Genomic DNA, 26,315 nt, shown 5'->3' with positions numbered 1-26,315 from the left:
CTTAGTTCAGACCCATTCATTCACAGGTGTGACATTCAGATATTCCTGACAGAATACTCAGAGCTTAAAAAAAAATTAATGTCACTTAATTCTGATTCATATTTTCCTCAGTTACTAGTTTGGATAACTAATGATTAAAATTTTAGTTAGATAATATAAAATTGCCATATTAAATTTTCTCCTACATATTCAAATTTTCATGTTTTGCCTTGCAAATACAAAATATAGTATACTTGTTTGCCTGTTTTATTCAGAACTAAACACATTTTAGAGATACCATTTATGTTTTTTTATTAAGTACATTGTATGTATTTAAATTTTGTGATACTCTTCCTTGAACCAGTGTCAGAGGTGAAGTTGGTTTCACTCTTCTGACACATGCCATGTAAGTCCCTGCAGCCTGCACACTCTGTCATGGGTGGTGCATAGGTTAAGTATGAACAGAGTGCTCTTTGGGAGCTAACTTACTCTCAGTTTTTCTGATGACACCTCACAATGTCTTTATTTTGGAAGATTATTTCCTTATTCAAAGAAAATAATTTTCGCCTTCAAATGGATTTCTAATAAGTTGCCAGACTGCCTAAATATGAAAGAACAAACATGTTGTGTATTGATCTGAAATTTGGATCTATCTTGAGTTATTTAGAAGTTAAGAATAATAGGTTGATGCTAACTTGTCTGCATGATGACTACAGTGTGAAGAGCCACTCAGGCTGTCGGGCTTCTGGGGTGGAGCACACCGAGGTCGAGGCTGTGCTTGCTAGCCCTATCACCCACTACTCAAGTTGCAGTCTTTTCAGAAATGCATTTTCCCTCTTTCTAAAATCAGAATAGCATTACTTCCCATCTTCCTTACGTAGTTGCTTTGATGTACAAATTAGATAATTAAAGCACTATGTAAATATCTGTCCATGACAGTTCTGCTGCAGCATTTGAAATACATGTATGTATGATTAAAATATTTTTCAGTTCTTTAAAACTGCAAGTTCCTGACTTCAGCCAGTTAAGCCCATTTCTAAAGTAATGGTTATTTCAACTTTTTAAATACAGTTACCATATCATCACATTGCCAAAAAGTTTTCAGTATCTGATATCATGTGTAACTTTTATACAACATACATAATCCTGAACATGAAGCTGCTTAGCTAGCAAAGGAATATCTGTTGCAACAATGATTTAGAGGAGAAAGAAATATTTTTAGTACCAAAACTATCTTACTGATTTGTTGGTATTATTTTCATTGTGTAGCTACAATTTTGAGCACATGGTTGAAAATATTTGAGTCATGAAGATGAACTTATTATTACTTGGTTTGCATACTGTTTTTAACACTAATGTATGAAGGAAACAGAGGTTAAGTTTTGTGGCTGTCACCTGCATAGAAACAAACAACATCAGAATGGCGGTGTTTGTGGTGATCCGTACCTTTCTTAATCTGTCTGCCCAGTTTTGAGAGAGCTACATCTCTGAGAATGAGATATTCACGGGGCTAGTTTCAACTGCTGTTGATGCTGTGTGTTAGATTAGGAGCAGCCTTTGGTTAATGCTGACTAATTGATTAAATTTAATTAATTAACTAATTAATTTGGTGTTTTTGATGTTTTGTTACATTTTTTGTGTTTTCAGTTTAGGAATTTTTTTAGCTAGTAATAATATTAAGCTTAATTTTGTACACTTATGAGGAATTTATTATTTTTATTGGTATGAAATTTATATTTTTACCGTTCTAAACTGCTGTCAATGTATATGAAAGGGTGGGAACTTAATGAAAGCACTGTATTGTTGTTGCTTTAGTTTGGATTTTGGTTTTTAACTGGGCCTTTTTAGAACTTAGCTTTAGCTCTGCAGCCACCCGCCTTAGCCTCTGCGCCATGTCACTGGAAGTGCTTCTGAGTTCTAATGAGAAGTTTTCAGTAAAGAATTGATTTATCTGTAAACACCAAACTTATACTTATTCAAGTCAGTTTGTGTTAGTTTTTATGATGGTGTATGGAATTAAATTTTATAGTAAACACTTCCATACATAACCAGTAAGTTGTATTTCAAACAATTTTTTTTTCGGATTTAGTCTTCATTTTTATTCATTCTATGCCATATAGTCTGTTTTCTTGGTTTGTCTGAATTGCCACACTAATGAAGTCTAGACTTCAGGTTTTTATACCACTCTGTGCTTTGTGCTTGTTAATCGAGGATTAGGGTTTTAATGTCTGAAATATGTACAGTTACACTTAGAGCAGGTACCCCTAAGGCCACGATAACCTTCACGGATTGTTTAAGATCATCTCTACCTTCCAATTGCAAACCTTACATATCTACCTATTTCCGAAACAGGGTTCAGTGCTTTATAGGAGTTCTGAGGTCTACAGCTGCCGAAAATTTGAGTTATAGGTTTCAAGAAACAGGTAGCTCTCCCATTGAAAAGTGGAGATGATTTATATCGGTGACATTCTTGTTTAATTTGTAATATAGGTAACAGCTTATCAGATTTAGATTTATACTGTCCTTTTTATATTTTTCACCTCATTTTTTTTCCTTTTTACAATTAAATTCAGGACAAAAACCATATGGTGAGTTAAGCCCTTTACATGTGTAAAGTGTGCTGAACTGGCGTGTGGCTTTGTCTTGACATGCTTTAGTGTTTCCATCTGACTTCACATTACCTGGATGCAATGCTAATTTCTTTCCCATCAGCCGCTTCCATGTGTGCTTGCACCCTTGGCTTTGGGAGTGGTGTAATAATGTAATGTTTTACACTTGTTATGTTTTTTATGAATTTTTATTAATTGCATGTAAATGTTTGAAGCAAATCAGTTTTTGACTTGTAAACTTTCCTAGTGATAGTGTAAACATTATAGCTTTGATGTCGAAATAGCAATTTTTGGGTACACGGGCGATATTTGAGCGTCAGTGAGAACAATTGCTAGCAGACGATTTGGAATGGTTAATGTTATGGACTGTTTCACTGTTAGCTTCTGCCAGCTTGACGAACACAGTTTCTCAGTTTTAGGTGATGTCCTGCTGCCGGGTCTGATGGGTTTGCTCAGTGGCTATGTTGAGTGCTGTGTAGTTGTACTTGTTTGTTTTCTTTTCCAGAACATAAATCAAAAGCCAGTAGTTCTTCGAAAAAGAAGACAAAGAATAAAAATAGAAGCGAATTGGGATCTCTTCTATTACAGGTAAACTTGAGGCCTCTCCTCCTGGAGGAAGTGGAACAGTGACTTATGCTGCAGATACAGATCCTAAAGATGGAACTGTTAGATTGGCTCCATTAGAAATGCTCTTATAAAGTTAAGGCTAAGTCAGCCATCCGAGGAGCTTAAGTTGTTTTAAGAATTTTATTAAGACTTAGTGTTGATTACATAGGCTACTTCCTGTGGCTTAGAATTAGCTGCTTACCTACCTTCAGCCATGTTAGAAGTGGAGTCTTAAAAGAGGTGGATGATAGCCGGGCAGTGGTGGCGCAACCTTAAATCCCAGCACTTGGGAGGCAGAGGCAGGTGGATCTCTGTGAGTTCAAGGCCAGCCTGGTCTACAGAGGGAGTCCAGGACAGGCTCCAAAGCTACAGAAAAACCCTGTCTCAAAAAGCCAGGATTAAAAAAAAAGAGGTGAATGCTTACAAGAATGGCCAAGATCAAAAACTGATGACAACTTATGCTGGAGAGGTTGTGGGGAAAGGGAGCACTCCTGCATTGCTGGTGGGAATACAAGCTGGTACAGCCCCTTTGGATGTCAGTGTGGTGATTTCTCAGAAAATTAGGAAACAACCTTCCTCAAGAGCCAGTAATACCACTTTTGGGTATATATGTAAAGGATGCTCAATTGTGCCACAAGGACATGTGCTCAACTATGTACATAGCAGCATTGTTTGTCATAGCCAGAACCTGGAAACAACCTAAATGCCCCTCGACCAAAGAATGGATGAGGAAAATGTGGTACATTTACACAATGGAGTACTACACAGCAGAAAAAATAATGACATCTTGAATTTTGCAGGCAAATGAATGGAGCTAGAAAACATCATTTTGAGTGAGATAACCCAGAACCAGAAAGACAATTATGGCATGTACTCACTCACAGGTGGTTTTTAAACATAAAACAAAGAAAGCCAGCCTACAAACCACAATCTCAGAGAACTTAGACAATGAGAACACTAAGAGACTTACATAGATCTAATCTACACGGGAAGTAGAAAGTAGACAAAGACAAGATCTCCTGAGTAAATTGGGAGCATGGGGACCTTGGAGGAGGGAAGAGGCAGGGAGGGGAGCAGAGAAAAATGTAGAACTCAATAAAAATCAATAAAAAAAAGGTGAATGATGAAAGCCCAAGAAGATTGTTAAGAAATGAATGTCCGTTCTACTGGGCCTTCCACACACTGACTCTGTCCCCTTCTCCCGGTGGACACACATTAGAGAAGTACATTCAGGAAGACAGTCGCATGGTTTTTGAAAGTTTCTTAGGGTTACTCAGGGAGCTCAGTCTGGAGATGATGTATTGATTTTATCTTGACTCATTAAAGAAAACTATTTGGTTTGAAAACATCCTACATTAAGGTTAGGGTTAGGGTGACACATTGCATACCATTTCAGGTATAGGATATCCTTAAGTTTATGCTTTGGATTTCTTCCTCAGGAATTCTCAATTGTAGTTTTCCCTGAAGGCACCCTTGAAACTTTGAAGTAGCACTTGCTAAAAGGCTGCTGACTAATAAACAGCAGAAGTAAAATCCATTCACCACAGCTTAGGTTTTGTCCACATTTGTTGTAATTATTTTTCCTGCAGTCCTACAGAAACTTATTGGGTCATCTTTGAGGGCCACAGGTTGCCCTGAAATGGGATAACTGTTGAGATTATTTTCTAACTTAAATTTTTATTCGCTACAAATAACTGAAACTGAAATATCCATTTCAAAGCATCATGCAAATTTATATAATAGTATAAATTTCCAAAATAAAAGAATTATATAGTGAATGCCTATGTGTTTATTACAAGGTTCTACTATTAACATTTTACTGATTGCTTAACACAGAGTTTTGGGTTTTTTTTTTTTTCTTGGTAAAGTTTAATAATCTCATGATTTTCTTGCTTATTATAAGATGCAATAAGGGCTGTTGATAGATCTTGAGAGATGCTTGTTTCTTACTATTTCCTGATTGCTTATGTGTCTAGGTTTAGTCAAGACCATGCTAGATCAAACCTCATTTGGAATTTTAAAACACGAGAAGAGCTGAAAGATGCCCTTGAGTCTGAAATGAGAACGTTTAACATTGACAGAGAGCTTGGCAGTGCCAGTGTCATCTCCTGGAACCACCATGAATTTGAGGTACAGCTTTGTTTTCAGATAACATTCATCTCAAAAAAATAAAAGCATCTTTGGAGATTTAAAAATATTTATTTAACTGTGTCCTTAATATAACAAAATATTGGAGAATTCTGATCTTTGCTTGAGACAAAAATAAAAAATGAATTTTGATCAGTAACTTAACATTATACCTGAGAATCATGCATGACTTTTAGTAAAAACTTTGACTTATGCATTCAAATATAATCTTTGCATATTGTTGTGCCCCCATTTCTGGGACTTTAGTTTTTTTCTTTATTGAAATATAGATTTTTAAATTATGATTCTATTCTGGTTGAAACTATATTTTGCTACTTTGTTAAAGTAATTGATGTGAAGAGTAAAGAAAAACACACATGGTAGATAATTTGATGTTTGAATATTTAAGTATACGAGTATGATATGTGTGATATTTATAATGATGTGCTATGTGGTGCTGTTTTGCTTATTCATGGAAGATCATATTGGCCAGTGACATTATAACCATTTTATTTCGTATTAGGCATGCTTTGGACTGTTTGCAAAAGCAGAATAATCCAGCAACATGCCTATCAGAGTGTATCCCCATTGCTAAGTGATATGATTGTATATAATTGAAACCAATGTATCCGACCATGCGCATAATCCTGCTGGCTTTGATCTTGAACCTAGTTAAATGTACTCGCACCTCCTTGGTTTAAGGCACCTGCAGTCTCCTGGTTTCCTTTTCTGTGCATTCTTTTTCAATCTTCTTTACTCCTCTCTCATCTCCATGACCACAAGTTGGCCTGGTATCTTAGAGTTTCTATTGCTACAAGGAAACATCATGACCAAAAAGCAAGTTGGGGAGGAAAGAGTTATTTGGCTTAACAGTTACACATCATGGTCCAACATTGAAGGAAGTCAGAACAGAAACTCAAGACTGGAATCTGGAGACAGAAGCTGATGGCAGAGGCCATGAAGAGGTGCTGCTTACTGGCTTGCACTTCATGGCTTGTGTAGCCTGCTTTCTTATAGAACCCAGGAGCACCAACCGAGGAATAGTACCACCCACAGTGGGCTGAGCCCTTCCCATCAATCACTAATTAAGAAAATGCCCTATGGACTTGCCTACAGTCCAATTTTATGGAGGCATTTTCTTAATTGAGGTTTCCTTTCTCTCAGATGACTTCCACTTATACCAAGTTTACATAAAACTAACCAGCATAAGTTCTTGGGCCTCTTTTTATTTATATTCATTGCCTTGATGATCCCATTATCTTATGGTTTTGATTTTTTTTCAAAAAGTTCATCAGTTTTTGTCTCCTGCGTAGGCTTTCTTTCCTAGAGAATGTACATACATTCATCCTCAAATTGGACATACAATGGTCTTTCTTCAGACTTGTGCTGTTTGTCCTTCCTTCTTCTCTTGTAGTCTCTTTTGGCCTTAGATAACAGATACTTGTAGTCAAAGGCATTGAAACCATCTTGTATACTACAAGCCTGGTTTTGCAAGCAAATCCTGTCATATAACCTTCAGAAATTATCCAGAACTCCCCTTTCTGTTGGACTGTATCACCATCAGCCTTGCCTCCCTGAACTCTTGCCAACACAGTAGTGACAAGGTCGCCTGATTCATGAGCAGGCGGAGTGTTGGAGGTAGAGCTCCATGCTGAAGTGCTTGTCAGTATTGTAATGAAACACAGAAGTGAGTGGATTGTATAAATTCTCTGCTCGGTCCTTGGTGTGCCTGTGGCTTGTCACTTCATATACTGTTAGATTAGGTTCTTGATATGACTGCAGGGCCTGTGTCCCCTCAAACGAAAATGTTTTTACTTTGACCTTATCTCATCCTTCTCCCCTGCTCTGACTTTGTTCCATTTACACTGACCTCTTGGATACCACATGTTAGTACCGCAAGGTCTTTCTGCTTGATGTTAGCCTCTGCCTCTAAGAAATCTTTTTGGAAAGCCTTTTAATTTGTTTTCTCATCTCCTTCTTCAATGCCGTCATCTGATGGGCCTTCCCAGTCTGTGCTGTTAAAGCTTAGTCCCCTTTGTACTTAGGTATGTGTTCCTTTGCATTCCCTTCCTTTCCACTTTCCTGCTTCACTCTTTAGCACTTACTGTCACCCATTCAATTTTTCAGAGATACCTAAGATACATTTTTATTTATTCTTTCAGAACTTCATGCATGCATACAATATTTTTGGATCCTATTCATTACACTCTCTCCTCCAACTCCCCAGATGTGCTTCCACATCCCCTTACAACTTCCTATCCTCTTATTTTTTTTTTAATAACCAGCTAAGTTCAGTTAGTGCTGCCCGTCTATGCATAGGTGTAGGTTTATCCGCTGGAGCATGGTCAGTCTTCCGGGGGCCACACTACTAGAGACGCTGGTTTTCCCTCTCCTGGCAGCCATCAGCTGTCAATAGCAGTTCAGTTAGGTAGGGCTCGTGCACCTTCCTGATCATGCTGTATGGTGACTGGCTTGTCTTGTGCAGCAGCCACAGCCATGGTGAGTGTGTGAGTGTAGTGGTCCTGTCGGGTTTTGTTCTGGTCCTCCCCAACCTCTGGCTCTCACCATCTTTCTCCTTCCTTTTCCTCAGTGTTCAGATCCCACAGCTCTCTGGACAGCAGTCTGGACAAGATAGCAAATTCTTAAAGATGGAAAGCTGTAGGGGTACACCCAGTGATGACCTCTAGCCTTCACATACACATGCATGTACACACACACACACACACACACCAAAAAAATAGTCTATTACTTGGTATTTTAAGGAATGATAAACTCAGCCAGGGATGGTGGCGCATGCCTTCAGTCCTGCACATGGGAGGCAGAGGCAGGCAGATCTCTGTGAGTGCAACTCCAGCCTGGTCTACAGAGTGAGTTCCTGGACAGCCAGGGCTACACAGAGAAACATTGTTTCAAAAAGCAAGCAAAAAGAAAAGTTAAATTCTAAATAAGAAAAAAAATTATTATAGACTAAAATTGTGTTTATATTTGTTAATAAAGGTTAAGTATGAGTGCCTGGCAGAGGAAATCAAAATAGGAGATTATTACTTGAGATTGCTGTTGGAAGAGGATGAGAATGAAGAAAGTGGATCAATAAAGAGATCGTGAGTCCTATCTTTAAATCTCTTTAGATTTGTTGTCACTATTTGTTTCTTGGTTACTTCTACTGAACCTCTTTTTAAATCTAGGTATGAATTTTTCAATGAACTCTATCATCGCTTCCTGCTCACCCCAAAAGTAAACATGAAGTGTTTGTGTTTGCAAGCCCTTGCGATTGTTTACGGCAGATGCCATGAAGAAATAGGGCCCTTCACAGATACAAGATACATCATTGGGATGTTAGAAAGGGTAAGGACACCATAAGGGAAGACCATTGTGTTTAGTGTCAAAACTAATTTGATCCTATCATAGTGACTTTCTGCATGAATTTTTCTTTAGTTACTGTTATACTTGCTTAAGTTTAAGAAGAAAGCATAAGCATATAGCAGATGAATTAAAATTTGTCCATGCCAGTTTGTTCCATGCCCGTTTGTTTTTCCAGCTTTTGATTTTGAGCAGCTTTGGTGCTTTGGTGGCTAACTCACTTCACTGTCTTGAAGTATGGTGAGCTCATCATGTATATACAAGAAATAGTAACTTGTAGACTTGTGTGTATCCCTGGGTTTTCACTTTTGAGAAGAGCCATAAATGCTTCTGACTTGTTAAAATTTAAAGTGTGAAGATAGTGAAGTTTCTTAGAAGACCCATGATTTTAAACTGGAAATAAGTCAGCATGCATTTTATTTTATGCAGTTTGCATTGGCACTCGAGCATGGGGTGTTAATTTGCTTGTTAGGCAGTGGATTTGACTGTGATCTATTTGATGCAGAGTTTGTCCTTCACTCTTGTATTAGTCTTTATGTTCCTATATTTTAACCATTTAAATATTAAAAAGTTACATGGAAGAGAACCATTTTACCAGTTTTCAGAATGCCCATCCATGCTTGTTCCAGTTGTCAACTCTGAGCCATTGCTTTTGGGAAAGTTTATGCAGCAAGCAGCACAACCAGGATGAAACCCTGTTGCTTGCTATTAACTGAGCAACAGCATTGAGTCCTTTGATAATTTTTATTTGGAGGTGGAGCAGGGAGTGTTAGGATTTTTCTAAGTGGCCTAGGCTGCCTACAAACTCAGTGTTTAGCTCTGGCTGGCTTTGAACTTGTGATCCTTTTATCTTAGTTTCCCAAATACTAGGATTAGAGCATGTACCACCATGCCTGTTTTGCTGTAGAGCCCTAAGTGCTTTTCCAGAGAACTGGAGAATTTAGAACACATTGTGTTTTAATAAGCAAGTATGTTTTTTCTTCTCACTTATGTTCATTTTAATGAAACACCAAACTTTTTCAAGTCAAAGGGCTTCACTTTACTTTTCATGTCTTTTTAAAGCTATTATATTAGTCTGTATGACTCAATAATATCTTCCATTTTAGGAAATTAAATAAGTTCTATAAAATTGCATACAATGTAGGAATTGCAATAATTGGCAGGCAGACACCTGTCTATTAATGCTTCGAAGATGACATTTTTTATGAGTTGTCAGTAGATCTTGTGAAACTGTCTCATGAATATTTTATCCACTGTTGACTAAATTGTCATTTATTTCATTAGTGCACTGATAAACTTGAACGGGATAGGCTGATCCTCTTTCTGAACAAGCTGATCCTTAATAAGGTACAGTATTCTGTATAAATACACTGTTGTTTCCAAGTCATGTGTTCAAGCGCAGCTAACCTGTCAGTCAAGTCATCCAGAGACAGTTCTTTTCTTCTTTAGATGAGAAAACTGAGTGCTTTGGGTTTATAGTGGAGAAAGGTTTTTTGTTATTTTTGGTTTTGTGTGTGTGTGTGTGTGTGTGTGTGTGTGTGTGTGTGTGTGTGTGTGTTTGCCAGTTTTCCTGAGTAGCCTGTCCTGGTGTTCTGGGTGCTAAATGAAACACCTTCCTTTACATTACAGAAACAGATGGAGGTGCTGGAGGGTGGCTCAGAGGTAGAGCACTTGCAGAGTGTGTGTGTGTCACCGCATTAATGGGAACATACAAAATTTTTAATGTAATATTTTACTTTTGTTATTGGACAGCCTGTTTATTAATCAGCAGGATAATTTTAAGATTAGAGTTTATCATGCTGCTTTGTTTTTCTTGGGGGAGAGGGGTGCTTAACTCAGACCATATTTAAGTGAAAATTCTAAATGATCTTTTTATAGTATAATTTTGTGCCTTTAGCCCTACAAACACCAAGTAAGTATAGTTGCAAGCCAGTCATTTCTAAAGAAATTTCATATGTGCTAGCACTAGAGAGTGTGCTGGGTTACAACACTATTGAAGGAAAAGGTTTTCAATTATGCAAAAATGTTTTCTTATTTTAGAAAAACGTTAAAGATCTCATGGACTCAAATGGCATTAGAATTCTTGTGGACTTGCTTACCCTTGCACATCTTCACGTGAGCCGGGCAACAGTTCCCCTGCAAGTATGTTTGCTTTCTAGCTCCTATAAGCTTTGTGCTCTTTGGATACAATTTTAGAATCACGGGGGTCGCTGAAATCTGCATATGGGTTCATGTACATGGCTGGCAAAACATTTCTCTAGCCGGGCAGTGGTGGCGCACGCCTTTAATCCCAGCACTCGGGAGGCAGAGGCAGGCGGATTTCTGTGAGTTCGAGACCAGCCTGGTCTACAAGAGCTAGTTCCAGGACAGGCTCCAAAGCCACAGAGAAACCCTATCTCGAAAAGCCAAAAAAAAAAAAAAAAAAAAACCATTTCTCTAATAATTACAATAGTGCCAATGCAGGGAGATTAATGCATGCCAAAAAGGAATCATTGCCACCAGAATCAGTTTTATTTCCTGATGCCGTTTGTCTTTTCTGGTCAAGGAACTGTATCTCTACTGTGATTTGTTTATATAACTAAAACATTCAGCATTGGCAAGCACCTAGAATATGTTTTGCCCTAAGGCCACTGCGGGTATTATTCAAATCATCATATAACAAGACAAAGCCACCAGGCCTTCCCTGGTGCTTGATTCAAAGAGAGATCTGTATTTTAGCTTATTTGATGTTTTAAGTTTTTAGATACAATTTAATTTTTTTTTTCTGGCTCAAGATGTTGTTTTAATTATGATAAAAAGCCTTTTAAATATTTTAGAATGGTCATATTCTGGTTATAGATCTGAGTAATAATACAGTGCTTATAAAATACCATTGCGGTACACCAGGTACTGTCCTGGAGTACATTTGCACCCTAAACCCTTAGTGGCCTGTGTGGTGGTTTTCATCATTTCCCCACTTTCCGCACAGAGGAGCAGAGGGACTGGGTACATGCCCCTGCCACCTGTAAGCTCAAGCTCAGACCAGAATTAGCTGTAGGAAGCCTGGTGCTCTTAGCCCTCTGCTGTATTTACAGTATGACTCTTAACTGAAAGCTAATCATTACAGGGGTATTTAGAAACCATGATACACCAAAACTTAATACCATAAAACTCTATCTTTCAAAAACATTGATTAAGAAAACTATAAGAACTGTCTGTGTTGATAAATGAGAAAATTATTACAAATATAAGTTTTGTAATCTTAGTTAGCTTTGTCTGTGATTCTGGAAGTTGTCAACAGCCTAAAATAGTTCATGTTGCTCTGCCCCCATTTAGGCATCTTATATTCATAGTCAAAGAAGGAAGTGGCATATAGAAGATAGAGTAGGTAAGGTACAGGGAGTTGATTGCTGCCCACTTCTGCCTTACCTGAACATGTTTGAGCAGTTGGCTGCCTGTGGCTGGCTAAAGCTAAGACTCCGCTGTCTGTTACAGAAGTAGACTAGGAAATGGTTCGTTTGCTATGTTATGGCTCAGAGAGAGGTTTCAGGCAGAATCTAAGTGTGCGCAGCAGCAGCAGCTCAGGACCAGACTCACTCATTTTTACATCATGAGGAAGGACAGAAAATCTTTAACCTGCTGAAACCTATGCTGGCATTTGACTCTGCTCTAACTGCTTACTGAAGTACAGCTTCCCTCCCCCAGAACCTAATATGTTGAGCATTATGACTTCAGATTAATAATATTTGTTTATTATATAATTGTTATAGTAATTTTTGCTACTGAAACTCTAGTGCCATAAGAATTTATTAATGGCCACAGGGAATACAGGTGTTCTTAAATTTAGACATGAGTGAATTTAGGAAAAAACTTATATATATTAACAAAGAAATATCTTTCTTTGGCTGTTCCTTAGGCATTTAATCCTATTTCTGAAAGAATTTAAAAGAAAAAGTTTCAGACCAAAATTTGGTACTGAATAAATTGTTTATGGCACCTGCCCCTGAGATTTCTGTCTTGGAAATAACCGAAATCTCTTTTAACATAGAGCAATGTGATTGAAGCTTCTCCAGATATGAAGAGAGAGAGTGAGAAGGAATGGTATTTTGGCAATGCAGACAAAGAAAGGAGTGGTCCGTATGGATTTCACGAGGTGTGTGCTGTGTAGGAATTTCCTGTCATCTCTACTTTGTTGATGTTTCTTTGTGGATAGAGTCTTCCTGATTTTACCAGATGCTGACAGCACAGGTGTGCAGCATCATGCCTGGCAGGTCTTTGCCTTCTTATGCCCTCTTTTTTAGTATTCATTTAAATGTTCAGTATTTCCTTCTAGATACAATTTTATGTATGCACATTTATGTGTCTGTAAATGTCTGCCACATATGTACAAGTGCCCAAGCAGACCTGAATAGGGCATCAAATCCCCCAAAGCTGGAGGGGCATGTGGCCATGAGCCACCTAACATGGGTGCTGGGAACTGAATTCAGGTCCTCTGGGCCAAGCTGGAAGTACTCTTATCTTCAGAGCCAGCCCAAGAAGTTTAGTATTATTAAACTGATTGCTGTGTTTAGCACCTAAATCATACAGCTCCGTTTCCTTCTAAAGTATTAGGTGACTTGAAGTTCCAAAGATGTACTTATGTGTACAAAATTATGGTTCAAATCTTTCAAGGCTGTTGTTACAGGAGTATCACTCAGCATTGATTTTTTTAATGAATTTTTATACAGTAACTATTACTGTCTTAACTATATATCATATAATGCTTCACATGGTATGAGCATTGAATAGTACATGCTCATTCTGGAAGCCAAGAGTATCCCCCTTCACCACAGTATTTGGTGCTGTCCTCCTATCCCCAACCCCTCAGTCTCATCAGAATGAGGGACCAAGCCTTCTCATACATGAATTGGTTTCTGGCCACTTTGCTTATCATTTGTGCACTTTACTATGTTCTGCATGCTTTTCTATGGGCCAGATAGATGGTTATGCTTACCTCGTTAGTCAGATTTGGGTTCCTGAAATGCTGTTGGCAAGATCTTACGTATTCGTGGTATATTTGCCACACTGTCTCATAGTGGATTGTTGTTTTTTATGTATTGTACTGATGTAGAAAACATTAGCAAACATTTTATTTGATTTTGTGTTTGTAATAATGATGCCTTCAATCAATTAAGATGCAAGAATTATGGGCCAAAGGAATGTTGAATGCAAAAACCAGATGTTGGGCTCAAGGCATGGATGGATGGCGACCTCTCCAGGCAATACCTCAGCTTAAGTGGTGCCTATTAGCCAGTGGGCAGGCTGTTCTGAATGAAACTGACCTTGCTACCTTAATACTGAACATGTTGATCACAATGTGTGGATATTTTCCGAGCAGGTACAATGTCATTAATGTTTTCATGACTAGCAGGGACTATCAGATATCCTGATTTCTCCATTGTATGGATATGTCCTTTGTAATGTTACAGGATTACTCTGGCAATTTAAAACAAGGGTGTCCTATATGTGGCTTGGAATAGTGCTTCCTTGACCTTTAAACTTTTTGAAACAGTTATAAAGAAATAATTTGCAAGTTATATTGATGTGGTAACTGAAAACAACTTTTTCTGGGGGATACCAAATAATTTTACATAAATTAATATCAGCTGAACTCTAGCAGTGGTAACAACCATAATATTTATATGGATTAGATAGGAATGTTTGGAAATAGATATCTATAGCCCATGTCCATATTGAGTACTAGCTCTTGATCTGCCTGGCTAGATGGGATAATTGACAGCTCACCCCACAGAACCATTACAGGCAAGGATTTGCTTCCTGTAACAATCACATATGTAACCTTTACCTGGAATATTTCAGTCTCCATAAAATATTTGCACATACATTGTTTTGGTTTTGTGTTGTTCTAAAGATAGATAACCTGATAGAAATGACTAAAAACCACATATCTCAACACTGTGTTTATCTCATAGTTCTCTTCAAAAATCAGGTTAGACTCAAAACCATACAATTAGCATTTAGAAATGGTAATGCATTAATTAAAGCTGTATTTGAAAAGTACTGACCATTGTTAAACTAAGGTTCAAGTTTATTTGACAGAGCTTGATATAGGGCCTTTGTGGGGGGACTATCCACAGACAGTGTGTTAGACAACAGAAAGATTAATCAATTAAATAATAAATAAGAGTCTTTGGCTCTTCTAGGGTACTGTTTTTCAAGGAAATCTTATGGAAGGAAATGAAGTCATATTAAACAGCCAGTAGATTTAAACCAAATACCTAATCATGTTCCCAGCTGTATGAGAGCTTAGTCTTCATTTACAAAAGAGGAAGGTAACTTGCTTCATGCCTAGTAGAATGTCATATGCTCTGAACATACAAATTCCAATCAATATATTAAATGTTGACCTTAGAAAATATTTTCTAGGGATCAGGACAATGCCATCATTCGTCCTTTGCCCAGAGTGAAGCGACTGCTGTCAGACAGCACCTGCCTTCCCCATGTCATCCAGGTGGGTCACTTCTGGTTACTAAACCAGACACTATTTTAAAGATTATCTTATCTTACTTTGTGTTTATTTCATTTTAACCCATTTCATTTTCATAAAGATGAACCCTAAGTTACATTTACTTTATCCTTTTTAAAAAATTTAATTATTTTTTTGTGTATGGTGTTTTGCCTTAATGTGTATTTGTATTCCATGTGCATGCCTAGTTCCCCTAGAGGCCAGAAGAGAGTATCAGAACCTCTGGAATTGGAGGTTCAGTTGGTTGTGAACTGCCTTGTAGGTTTTAGAAACCAAATCCAGGTCCCCTACAAGAGCATCAGTGCTCTTAACTGCTGAACCTATCTCTAGCCATAGTTCTACATTCTAAATTGAGTTGTTAATCTGGGTATACTGGGGAAGGTATATCCAGGAACCTAAATGTGTGATATCCTCAGATTCTAGGATAATTCAAAAGGGATTTTATTTATTATCCATTCTTAAAAATCCCATCACTTTGGGAACGGCAAGGGTACACTCCTTTGTGCTACGGATTGATGTGGACCTATAGGCGTGAACTAGCAGCTCACAGATAGGGGCACACTCATTTCTCTAACAGCAGACTCACTAGCATTCTCCTCGGATTTTGACTGTTTTCAGTTGAGGGTTTTTATGGATAATGACCACCTCAAAACATAGAGTTGGATAAATAGGTTATACTAAAATTTCTCTTTTTTTTCTGCATTATGCTGTTCTTTTGGAATTTATAATACCTACAATTGAGACTAGCAATAAACCCAAATAAGTAGATTCCAGAGATTTTAGGTAAACTTCTTCCTATATATTTATTATTCTATCCTCCTAAGTATATTCATTTTTCTACTAACTGTACATTAGGCCTTATGATCTGTGGCGGTGATTTTGTCATTTTAATTTAGAGTGACAGTTTATGTTTTAACAAGTGTTGCTATCTAATACCTATGGAAATCACTGATAGTACAAAGATTGCTGAATTGGCTTAAGAATTTTTGGGGTGGTATAGTGCACAGTGAATAGATGTTCCAGGTTTTTTCATACTGTGACATCTTGAAATTCTCTTATTGTTTGATTGATAATGTGAGGTAAAACTCAAGATCTGCTATTTCCCAATACCTAATCTCAAGCTATAGCTGCCCTTAACGTTTGAGAAGATCCTACATGACTGTTCTTGATTTTTTTTCCCTTTCTAAAACTTGCCATAGCATGCAGCAGTGTCAATGCCTTGTTGAGCAGATAGAACATGAAGCAGAAGAAATTTGAGACACCAGCTTCAAAGATAAACAATTCTTCTTTGTCACTCCAATTCTAGGCTATTTTGTTTGTCACAAAAACTTTGTTCATCTTATACCTGAGTCTCTTGGCCTATCACATGGAGATAATGCTTACAGCCTGCTCTGTATGCTTTTGTTTTTACTAGTAGTAATTGATTCCAAATTTGGAATTTTTTGGAAGCAAGTATTTAAAGAAAATTGCAGTAGCACCTTTATTATGTAAGCAATAAGTAAAACTTACTAAAATGGCTTAGAACACATTTGTTCAGAGCAGGTTCTGCTTGTGTCTGTATTAGCTTAGATGCAGTCAGTGAGTTGAGGTGTCCCCTCGGTGTTTTAGAGCCTTTGGTCTCTCAGTGCTTTGTGGTCATCCCAGCCTCAGAGTTGCACTTGAAGCCCTGCTTTTCAGTGCCATTCACTAGGGACTGGTTTGTGTTCTACTCCTCAAGTATCCTTCAGGGTATTGTTTGTATCAGCTTAACTGAAACTAATGCAACACAGATGCACATATATGTGTGTACATGTGCACACGCACACATGCTCTCATATGATCAAATGCATGTAGACAACACACGCATACACATGCACTCTTATATGTGTGTGCATCAGAGACACTCTAAAACAAACAACTTTACCTGTAACAGCGTAACAAAACTAGCTTTGTATGCATTGAGGCCTTTTCTGATCTCAATTTTATCAGTTCTCAACAGTGTTTTACCTTCTGCATTAAATGTAGAATGGATCCTTTTAAAGTTGGTTTTGCATCTGATACAACTTTATTGAATCCCGTGGATATAAGAAATGATAACCTCAGCATAACTCACCAAACAAAATATAATATTTTATTTACTTTTTCAGCTACTGCTGACCTTTGACCCTATCCTTGTTGAGAAGGTTGCTATCTTATTACACCACATTATGCAAGATAATCCACAGTTACCTCGCCTCTATCTCAGTGGAGTGTTTTTCTTCATCATGATGTACACAGGTTCCAACGTGCTTCCTGTTGCTCGGTAAGAACATGAAAACACTCTGTCTTAAACTACATGTTACATGTGGCATACTTGACAGGAATTTTTGCATCATTGATTTTTTTCATTATAACAGTTATCTAATTAGATGTCTAAAAATTTGGAAAGTAAAAGAGAACACGGAGACTCAGAATTGTGCCAGTTTACCAGAACTAGTATTTGAAATTTATTTTATTATATGTATACATATATTTAATAGAAATGCATTTATTTATGCACACAGTTTTGTATTTTGCATCTTAATGAATATCTCTATATTACTATGTAGCCTTCATATAACTGTACTTCAAAATCATTATAGAACATTTCAGGTCTTTCCTTAATCAAATTAAGGAAATATGGATTGACGAGTTGACCTTTTAACTTCTTTTTTTAACCTTTTTAAAATGTATTAATGATCCATTCTTTAAATACATAAAGTTACCAAAACCTAATCAGTTTCTCTATCTGAAAGATACTTTATTTTTCTTTCTAGGTTTTTGAAATATACACATACCAAGCAGGCTTTCAAGTCCGAGGAGGTAAGCACATTAACTGCCTTCGCTCTCAGGTAGTTTTCTGAGTGTGTGGTTACTCGGCTGTAAGGACTTGAGGGTAGGCATCACATAGGAATTCATTCACGTTCTTTGTAGTACCTACACATAAAAAGACTAAGCAGATTTTGTAAATGAAAGTGTTGCCCATTATGTCTACATTGAAATCGCAGCTATAATTCATCCCTTGATAGATTTTAGTATGTTACCCTCTTCATGTAGGAGTCAGATTAATAGTTTTTGTAGAGCTGATATTGTAATCTGATAACTCTTAAGATTCATTAAGACTAGAACTTCCTTGTGTACAAATCCCAAGGCAGAAAAGATGGCAGGTTTCTTTTTTGAAGCTATACTGTCTTCACATGCGGTCATAGTGTTCCTGCCCTTACATTCAGGAAAACTTGATGCTGACAAAAGATGACATTTAGGAAATTCATCAACCTGAAATTTTATTACCTATCAATTATTTTACAGAGAGACTTTGTTGTCAAAAAGTTTGCAGCAGGTGTTTCAAATTTGTTACGCTTTTGCTAGAACATTTAATTTTTTATTTTGCCCAAAGCAGACCACTGCTTTAGACCTTGAAGAGTATTACACCACTTTGACATTAGAAACTAGACAGTAATGAAGGCTTCACAGAGTAGCCACTGAAGCCCTAAGCATAATGAGTTTGACTGGCACATTTACGTGAACCGGGTGCTGCTAGCATTTTACAGGGTTTAAGTAGAAAAGGAGAGGATAAAAAGCAATGTCTCTAGTGATTCTTAATACAATATTAGTCTTTTGGGGCGTCCTTTCTCCTTTACTTCTGTGCATCAATATGTAGGTAATTTCTTTAACAAAACGAAGCAAAACTGGGCAAGGGGGTTTTGTGTGTGTGCTTTCCTGTGTACCTCTAAGGAAGCCAGAGGTCAACTTGAGATGTCTGTCTAACCTCTCACTGAACTGAAGTCCAGTGGCTGATGAGTGAGCTCTGGATCTTCAGATCTGTCCTAGTGTCATCCCTCTCCCACCCGTGCACTGGAGTTAGAGCTCCTGCTGGCCGCTCAGCTTTGATGTGGATCCTGGGGATCTAACTAGACCTTCATGTTTGTGCAAAAAGCACTTTACCGTCTGAGAAAGCTCCACAGACCTTGGAAACTTCTATTTTAGAAATTATTTGCCTTAAGTATTTTGAATAATTGCAGCAAAATTCTATATGTAGGAAGTCCCAAATAATAGAATTTTAGGAAGCTGAACAGCAGATTTTTCACCCAGCAGTTTAACAAGTAAATTTATCACTGCTGTTGGCAAAAAGTCTGAAAATTCTCGTTTTGAATATGTTTCTTTTCCATCTGTAGTGCTGTCCTAGAGAAGCAAAACACATTAACTCACCTAGATGGGAGGAAGAGAAGCATTTGCATTCATTAGGATCAGATTTCAATCCGAAGAGAAATGAGTTTTTAAATGTAGCTTCTTAAATTGTGAGCATATTTGGGCTTCTTGATCCAATTAGTTGTAATTGCTTTAAATGAAATCTCCCCTTTTAAATTTTATGCCTCATTAAGGTCTCTATTTAAGGACTAGTGAGATGGTTTAGCAGATAAGGTGCTTGCTACCAGATCTGGAGGTCTGAGTTGAGTCTCCAGGACTTACATAGTAGAGGGTGAGAGCCTACTTCTACAAGTTATTCTTTGACCTCCATGAGCATACCCTGGCAAGGGGGATACGCGCGCATGCACAGAGTAAATAAATAATTTTCAAAGGAGCTAGACTTACTGGGTTTTGAAAACGGCAGGTATGGGTAGGAACTGTAGCAACTGGTAGAAGTACAAGTAGGTAATGTCTTTATGGATCCTCCTTGTTGTCCATCGTTGTTACTCATGGCCAAGGCTCATCATCCTTAGTCCTTTGTGGTGGTGCAGGTGACCCCTGAGAAGTCTAAGACTGCTGCAAAGCTGGTGGCTGTTGCTTCTGCCTTTGCCTTTACATTTTGCTGCGTTCCTCCAACCCCCAACAGCACAGAAGTGCTTTGTTCCTATTGTGTTTGTTTTTGAGGCAAGGTCTCTCTGCCTAGTCCTGCTGTCCACCCTTGAACTCACAGAGATTCTGGGATTAAAGGTGTGCCCCACCACACTTGGCCTTGTGCTCTTTTCTCGAAATGCTCTAATTATTCATTTATCAAAATTTTAAAGGTGATTTTTATTGTTTCTAACTACATTTTGTCCATTTTTGTTGTTTTTATTTTAAGACTAAAGGACAGGATATTTTTCAGAGAAGTATACTTGGACATATCCTGCCTGAAGCAATGGTTTGCTACCTAGAAAATTATGAACCTGAGAAGTTTTCTGAGATTTTCCTAGGTGAATTTGACACTCCGGAAGCAATCTGGAGCAGTGAAATGAGGTGAATAACCCAGGCTTGAGTTTATGCTTCAAATGTTTGCTGCTGATCACCTGGCTTGATTTCCATTGCAAGAAGCATTCTTATAATTTCTGTATGTTCCAGATCAACTGATAGGTTTTGACAAGACCTGAAGCTTCTTCTATTCTCCTAGAAATTGATAAATTACTGTTAATATAACTTTTATATAAGAGTGTTACCTGTTACCACTAATGGCAATATAGTCAAGACACAACTTCTGGATTCTTGGGAGTAGGCCTGCACTCCACAAACTATGCCCATATAAAATGAATCAGACTAGAGATGCCCACGAGAGTTTTGATGAGCATTTCCTAGCTGTCTTAAGGTTTTATTGCTGTGAAGAGATACCATGACCACAGAAAATATTTAATTGGGGCTGAATTACAGTTTCAGAGGTCTAGTCCATTACGTCATGGTAGGAAGCATAGGGGCATACTGGCAGACATGGTGCTGAAGAAGGAGCTAAGAGTTCTACATCTTGATCTGCACGCAGCAGCAGGAGACTGTGTGCCCCACTAGGCATAGCTTGAGCATGAGACCTCAAAACCTGCTTCTACAGTACACACTGCCTCCAACAAGGCCACACCTCCCAATAATGCTGCTCCCAATGGGCCTACAGGAGCCATTTTATTTCAAACCACCACCTTAGCCAACAGGTTTTGACATTACAAGGAAAGCATGGGAGAGACCCAGAAACACATGGCAGTGTACACTGTGCACTTCACCTGTTCCTGGGAGACATGATTGTTCATAGGTCCAGGGTGATGGCTGCCTCTGTGAAACTCTGAGCTCTCTTAACTACATGACATTTGGTCTTTAAACTACCAGTTCTCAGTTCTCAGGCCAGCTTTACATTCTCCATGCCCCCTATTTATTATCATTGGATTTTGGGCGTAGGTTGACCTTCATACTTGTTTTATGCTGGCCACCATATTTAATGATGACATTCTGTGTGTCGGTCATATTTTTGTTGAGAAAAATATGTAGGAATACAAATAAATTAGTAGTTTTTGTGTGTACTATTTTTCTTTTTTAATTGTTGTGAGTGCCTCTCTCAAAAAGATTTTTCTTACCACATTAAATTCTGCTTTGCTTAGGGCCTGAAAAAGACCAGTGCTTGTAATGAGCTTTTTGGGCGGTAAGAAGTCTTAGTGTCTGGCTATCCTGCTACCTGATACACGTGCAAACACCATCTGACTCTGTAAGGGCTAGGTTTTTAGTAGGAATGACTGAGCCAATCTGCGTTTGTCTTCGGTCTTTATCATCGAGTTTTATAGATAGGTTTATTTCTTCTGAGTATTTACAGTATGATTAAAATACCCAGTAACATTTAATCTAGCTTTGTAATTGAGTAATTCTGAAGATTTGTGTACTTTTCCTGCATGATTACCTATGTATCTCTTTAAGTAAACTAACCCTTCAGAATGCCTAAACGGAAGCTTCTGTGATTGTAGGCGCCTCATGATAGAGAAGATTGCCGCCCATCTTGCTGACTTTACACCTCGCCTGCAGAGCAATACGAGAGCACTTTATCAATATTGTCCCATCCCGATTATCAATTATCCACAGCTAGAAAATGAACTATTTTGTAATATTTATTACCTCAAACAACTTTGTGATACACTCCGGTTTCCAGATTGGCCAATTAAAGACCCAGTAAGTTCAGTTTGTTCCTTCTTAAACTGCAAAAACAATTTCTAAACACTTGTGGATATTCTTTCCTCCTGTGATAAAAATGATAGTAGCTTCTTTAGGTGTTCATAGTGCTGTGTGCCTGTAGTCCCCACTGTTTGGGAGGGTCACAGGGAAGGGTGCCTAAAGTTCGCAGCAAGCCTGAAAACTGGTGAGATTGTCTCAAAGGAACAAAGAGGAAATCGCTGTTTCTTAAACAACATGTACTGAGTAGTTTGTTAATACATTTGGGTAGATTTTAGACTTGAAAGGTATTTAATTTTTTATAGTTTTTTATCTTTTATGACCAAGACAAGTTTCACTCTCTGGCAAGTGCCCATCTCATGCACATAGGTGTATGGTCCCTGAGACAGTTTTAGGTTGGCTGTTATGGGTCTGTGTACATTCAGAATGCTGCCTGATTTCACCAGGCATCGAGGTTCATCTCTAAAATGGAGGTGGTAGAAATGGCTGCTATCTGAAAGGAGGTTCTGAATATTGAATGTTCACATAAGCACATCTCCCTGATGTCCAGAAGAGCAGAGCTGGAGGCCCTGGAACTGCGGAAAGGAGTAAAGTAGACCAGGGCGCCCGTGCTGTCACTTTTCCTGCAGCATAACTTCCCATCTAACGGGTCAGAACATCTGCCGTTGGTCCCACATGAAGCGTCTCTGCACAGACAAACCTGGCACTGGTTCAGACAGGATTCTATGAAATGGTAGAAAACTTTTAAGTTCTAAAGTGAGATAAAACTTTATTCACTGAGAAATGTACCTTATAGAATTTTAGCATGTTTTTGGGATTTTAAAGAATTAGCTTTAGTAGTAAACAGGGGCCCCTCTGTTATCCTGTCTTCTGGAGGTAGGAAGGTTGCAAGGCAAGCCAGAGTAGACCAAGAAAACAAAAATGAATCTGACATCTTGTGTACAGTGTCTGCTCCTTTGGCATGTAGGCATATAGGCATGTTCTAAGTATTAGCCTCTGTCCTCCCATCCCTGTGCAGCCTCAGTGAGTTTTCTGTCCCTTGCATTTGTTTGATGCCAGCGTGTTAATAATAAGTAGGTGGCATTAAGAAAGGCTCCACAGGGTGCTTGCTTTCTTAGTACAATGTATCTTGTACTAATTTTGAGGTTTTTTTATGTTTTATGAATATTTCTTTAAAAGTTAACAGATACATTATTGAAGAACAAAAATACAACTTAAACAGAAGGAAATTCTGTAACTAATAACCATGCTGCCAACAATGTTAACATTTTATATTTCAGTATACTATAAATTAGATAGCTGAGAAATGCTGATTTAAATAAATATACCACAAATATTATACAAACCTAAAATTCTATTTTGAATCATTTTACTGGATACAGATTTTACTGTTATTTCTTTAAGGTTAAACTTCTGAAAGATTCCCTTGACGCTTGGAAGAAGGAAGTGGAAAAGAAGCCGCCTATGATGTCAATAGATGATGCTTACGAAGTGCTCAATCTGCCTGCAGGCCAGGGGCTGTGAGTTAGTTCAGAATTATAGTAGTAGACGTCTGCTTTATAGTAAGACATTAATACCAAAGATGGAAATCCATATAAAAGCCATCTTTTTTAATTTTATTGATTTTTACTGAGCTCTACATTTTTCTCTGCTCCCCTTCCTGCCTCTCCCCTCCCCTTCAACCCTCTCCCAATTTACTCAGGAGATCTTGTCTTTTTCTACTTCCCATGTAGATTGGATCTATGTATGTCTCTCTTAAGGTTGTCATTTTTGTCTAGATTCTCTGGGATTGTGATTTGTAGGCTGGTTTTCTTTGCTTTATGTTTAAAAAACATGAGTGAGTACATGCGATAATTGTCTTTCTGGTTCTGGGTTATCTCACTCAAAATGATGTTTTCTAGCTCCATTCATTTGCCTGCAAAATTCAAGATGTCATTATTTTTTCTGCTGTGTAGTACTCCATTGTGTAAATGTACCACATTTTCCTCATCCATTCTTTGGTCTAGGGGCATTTAGGTTGTTTCCAGGTTCTGGCTATGACAAACAATGCTGCTATGAACATAGGTAAGCACATGTTCTTAAAGCATAGTTGAGCATCCTTTGGATATATAACCAAAAGTGATATTACTGGGTCTTGTGGAAGATTGTTTCCTAATTTTCTGAGAAATCACCACACTGACATCCAAAGGGGCTATACCTCCAGCTTGCATTCCTACCAGCAATACGTAAGTGTTCCCTTTACCCGACAACCTCTCCAGTATAAGTTGTCATCAGTGTTTTTGATCTTGGCCATTCTTATAGGTGTAAGATGGAATCTCAGAGTTGTTTTGATTTGCATTTCTCTCATTTCTAAGGATGTTGAGCATTTCCTTAAGTGTCTTTCAGCCATTTTAGATTCCTCTGTTGAGAGTTCTCTGTTTAGGTCTGTCCTCCATTTTTTTTTTATTGGATTACTTGTTCTTTTGATGACCAATTTCTTGAGTTCTTTGTATATTTGGGAGATCAGACCTCTGTCTGATGTGGGGTTAGTGAAGATCTTTTACTGTTCTATAGGCTGTCATTTTGTCTTGTTGACGGTGTCCTTTGCTTTACAGAAGCTTTTCAGTTTCAGGAGGTCCCATTTATTAATTGTTTCAGTGTCTGTGCTACTGGAGTTTTATTTAGGAAGTGGTCTCCTGTGCCAATGCATTCAAGTGTATTTCCCACTTTCTCTTCTATAAGGTTCAGTGTGGCTGGCTTTATGTTGAGATCTTTGATCCATTTGGACTTGAGTTTTGTGCATGGTGATAGATATGGGTCTATTTTCATTATTCTACATGTTGATATCCAGTTATGCCAGTACCATTTGTTAAATATGCTTTCTTTTTTCCATCTGATATTTTTTGCTTCTTTATCAAAGATCAGGTGTTCGAAGATGTGTGTGTTGATATATGGGTCTTCTATTCGGTTCCATTAGTCCTCCTGTCTATTCTTATGCCAATACCAGGCTGTTTTCAGTGCTGTAGCTCTGTAGTAGAGTTTGAAGTCAGGGATTGTGTTGCCTCCAGAAGCTCTTTTATTGTACAGGATTGTTTTGGCTATCCTGGGTTTTTTTGCTTTTCCATATGAAGTTGAGTACTGTTCTTTCAAGGTCTGTGAAGAATTTTTGCTAGGATTTTGATGGGCATTGTATTGAATCTGTAGATTGCTTTTAGTAAGATTGCCATTTTTACTTTGTTAATTTTGCCTACCCAAGAGCATGGGATCTTTTTCCACTTTCTGGTGTCTTCTTCAATTTCTTTTTTCAAAGATTTAAAGTTCTTGTCATACAAGTCTTCCACTTGTTTGGTTGGAGTTACTCTGAGATATTTTATGCTATCTGTGGCTGTTGTGAAGGGTGATGTTTTTCTGATTTCTTTCTCAGCCCATTTATTATCTGTGTACAGGAGGGCTACTGGTTTTTTTTTTTTTTTTTTTTTTTTTTTTTTTTTTTTTTTTTTTTTTTTTTTTTATCTTGTATCCTACTACATTACTGAAAGTGTTTATGAGTTGTAGAAGTTCCTTGGTAGAATTTTTGGGGTCGCTTATGTAAACTATCATATCATCAACAAATAGTGAGAATTTGACTTCTTCTTTTGTGATTTGTATCCCCTTGATATCCTTTTGTTGTCTTATTGCTCTAGCTAGGACCTCAAGAACTATATTGAATAGATATGGAGAGAGTGAACAACCTTGTATTTTTCCTGATTTCAGTGGAATTGCTGTGAGTTTCTCTCCATTTAGTTTGATGTTAGCTGTTGGCTTGCTTAAACCAGCCATCTTAAAGGGTTTATTTTATTATAGTTATTTATTTATTTATTCGTTCATTCATTCATTCATTCATTCATTCAGTTTGCCTATTTTTTGATACACAAGACCCATGAGAAAAATCTGGAACTCTAGTCACTGACTCAGACCTATGTCTGATTTACTAACCAGATACATTCTTCTGATCTTGTTGGTAGCCATTGCATTTTATCAGTTGAACTGTTGTGTGCAGTGTGCCTAGCCGTCATCTAGCACATGGTGCTCTTGCACATTCTTGATTCCTGCTTCCTCCTCCAGTGCATGCTGTGCTTGGGGAAGGTCTGTGGACATGTGTGCCCAGGGCACTGCATGTGGATTAGCAGCATCCTTGGGGAGTCTGTAATGACTACACTTGATGGCAGAGGAAAATGCCTTCAACGGCATTCTTTTAGAGTACAGAATGTTTGCCAAGT

The 26,315-nt window shown here is 37.9% G+C and overlaps 1 protein-coding gene across 1 annotated transcript in view; it reads left to right on the top strand.

Annotated features, from left to right (window-relative positions):
* Dnajc13 (DnaJ heat shock protein family (Hsp40) member C13) overlaps nt 1–26,315 on the top strand; it is a 131,469-nt gene that overhangs the window by 67,578 nt on the left and 37,576 nt on the right. The window contains exons 21-34 of the mRNA XM_038321823.2: nt 3,094–3,176; nt 5,171–5,324; nt 8,319–8,422; nt 8,507–8,666; nt 9,966–10,028; nt 10,722–10,823; nt 12,709–12,813; nt 13,835–14,037; nt 15,087–15,171; nt 17,313–17,467; nt 17,961–18,006; nt 20,249–20,403; nt 21,876–22,077; nt 23,482–23,597. Of these exons, the coding sequence (XP_038177751.1) occupies nt 3,094–3,176; nt 5,171–5,324; nt 8,319–8,422; nt 8,507–8,666; nt 9,966–10,028; nt 10,722–10,823; nt 12,709–12,813; nt 13,835–14,037; nt 15,087–15,171; nt 17,313–17,467; nt 17,961–18,006; nt 20,249–20,403; nt 21,876–22,077; nt 23,482–23,597 (1,733 nt within the window). The remainder of the gene's footprint in view (nt 1–3,093; nt 3,177–5,170; nt 5,325–8,318; nt 8,423–8,506; nt 8,667–9,965; nt 10,029–10,721; nt 10,824–12,708; nt 12,814–13,834; nt 14,038–15,086; nt 15,172–17,312; nt 17,468–17,960; nt 18,007–20,248; nt 20,404–21,875; nt 22,078–23,481; nt 23,598–26,315) is intronic.

Source organism: Arvicola amphibius, chromosome 3, assembly GCF_903992535.2.
Source record: "Arvicola amphibius chromosome 3, mArvAmp1.2, whole genome shotgun sequence".
NCBI classification, from domain to species: domain Eukaryota; kingdom Metazoa; phylum Chordata; class Mammalia; order Rodentia; family Cricetidae; genus Arvicola; species Arvicola amphibius.
Note: the sequence above shows the minus strand (reverse complement) of the source record. Positions and strands in the feature narration are given on the sequence as shown.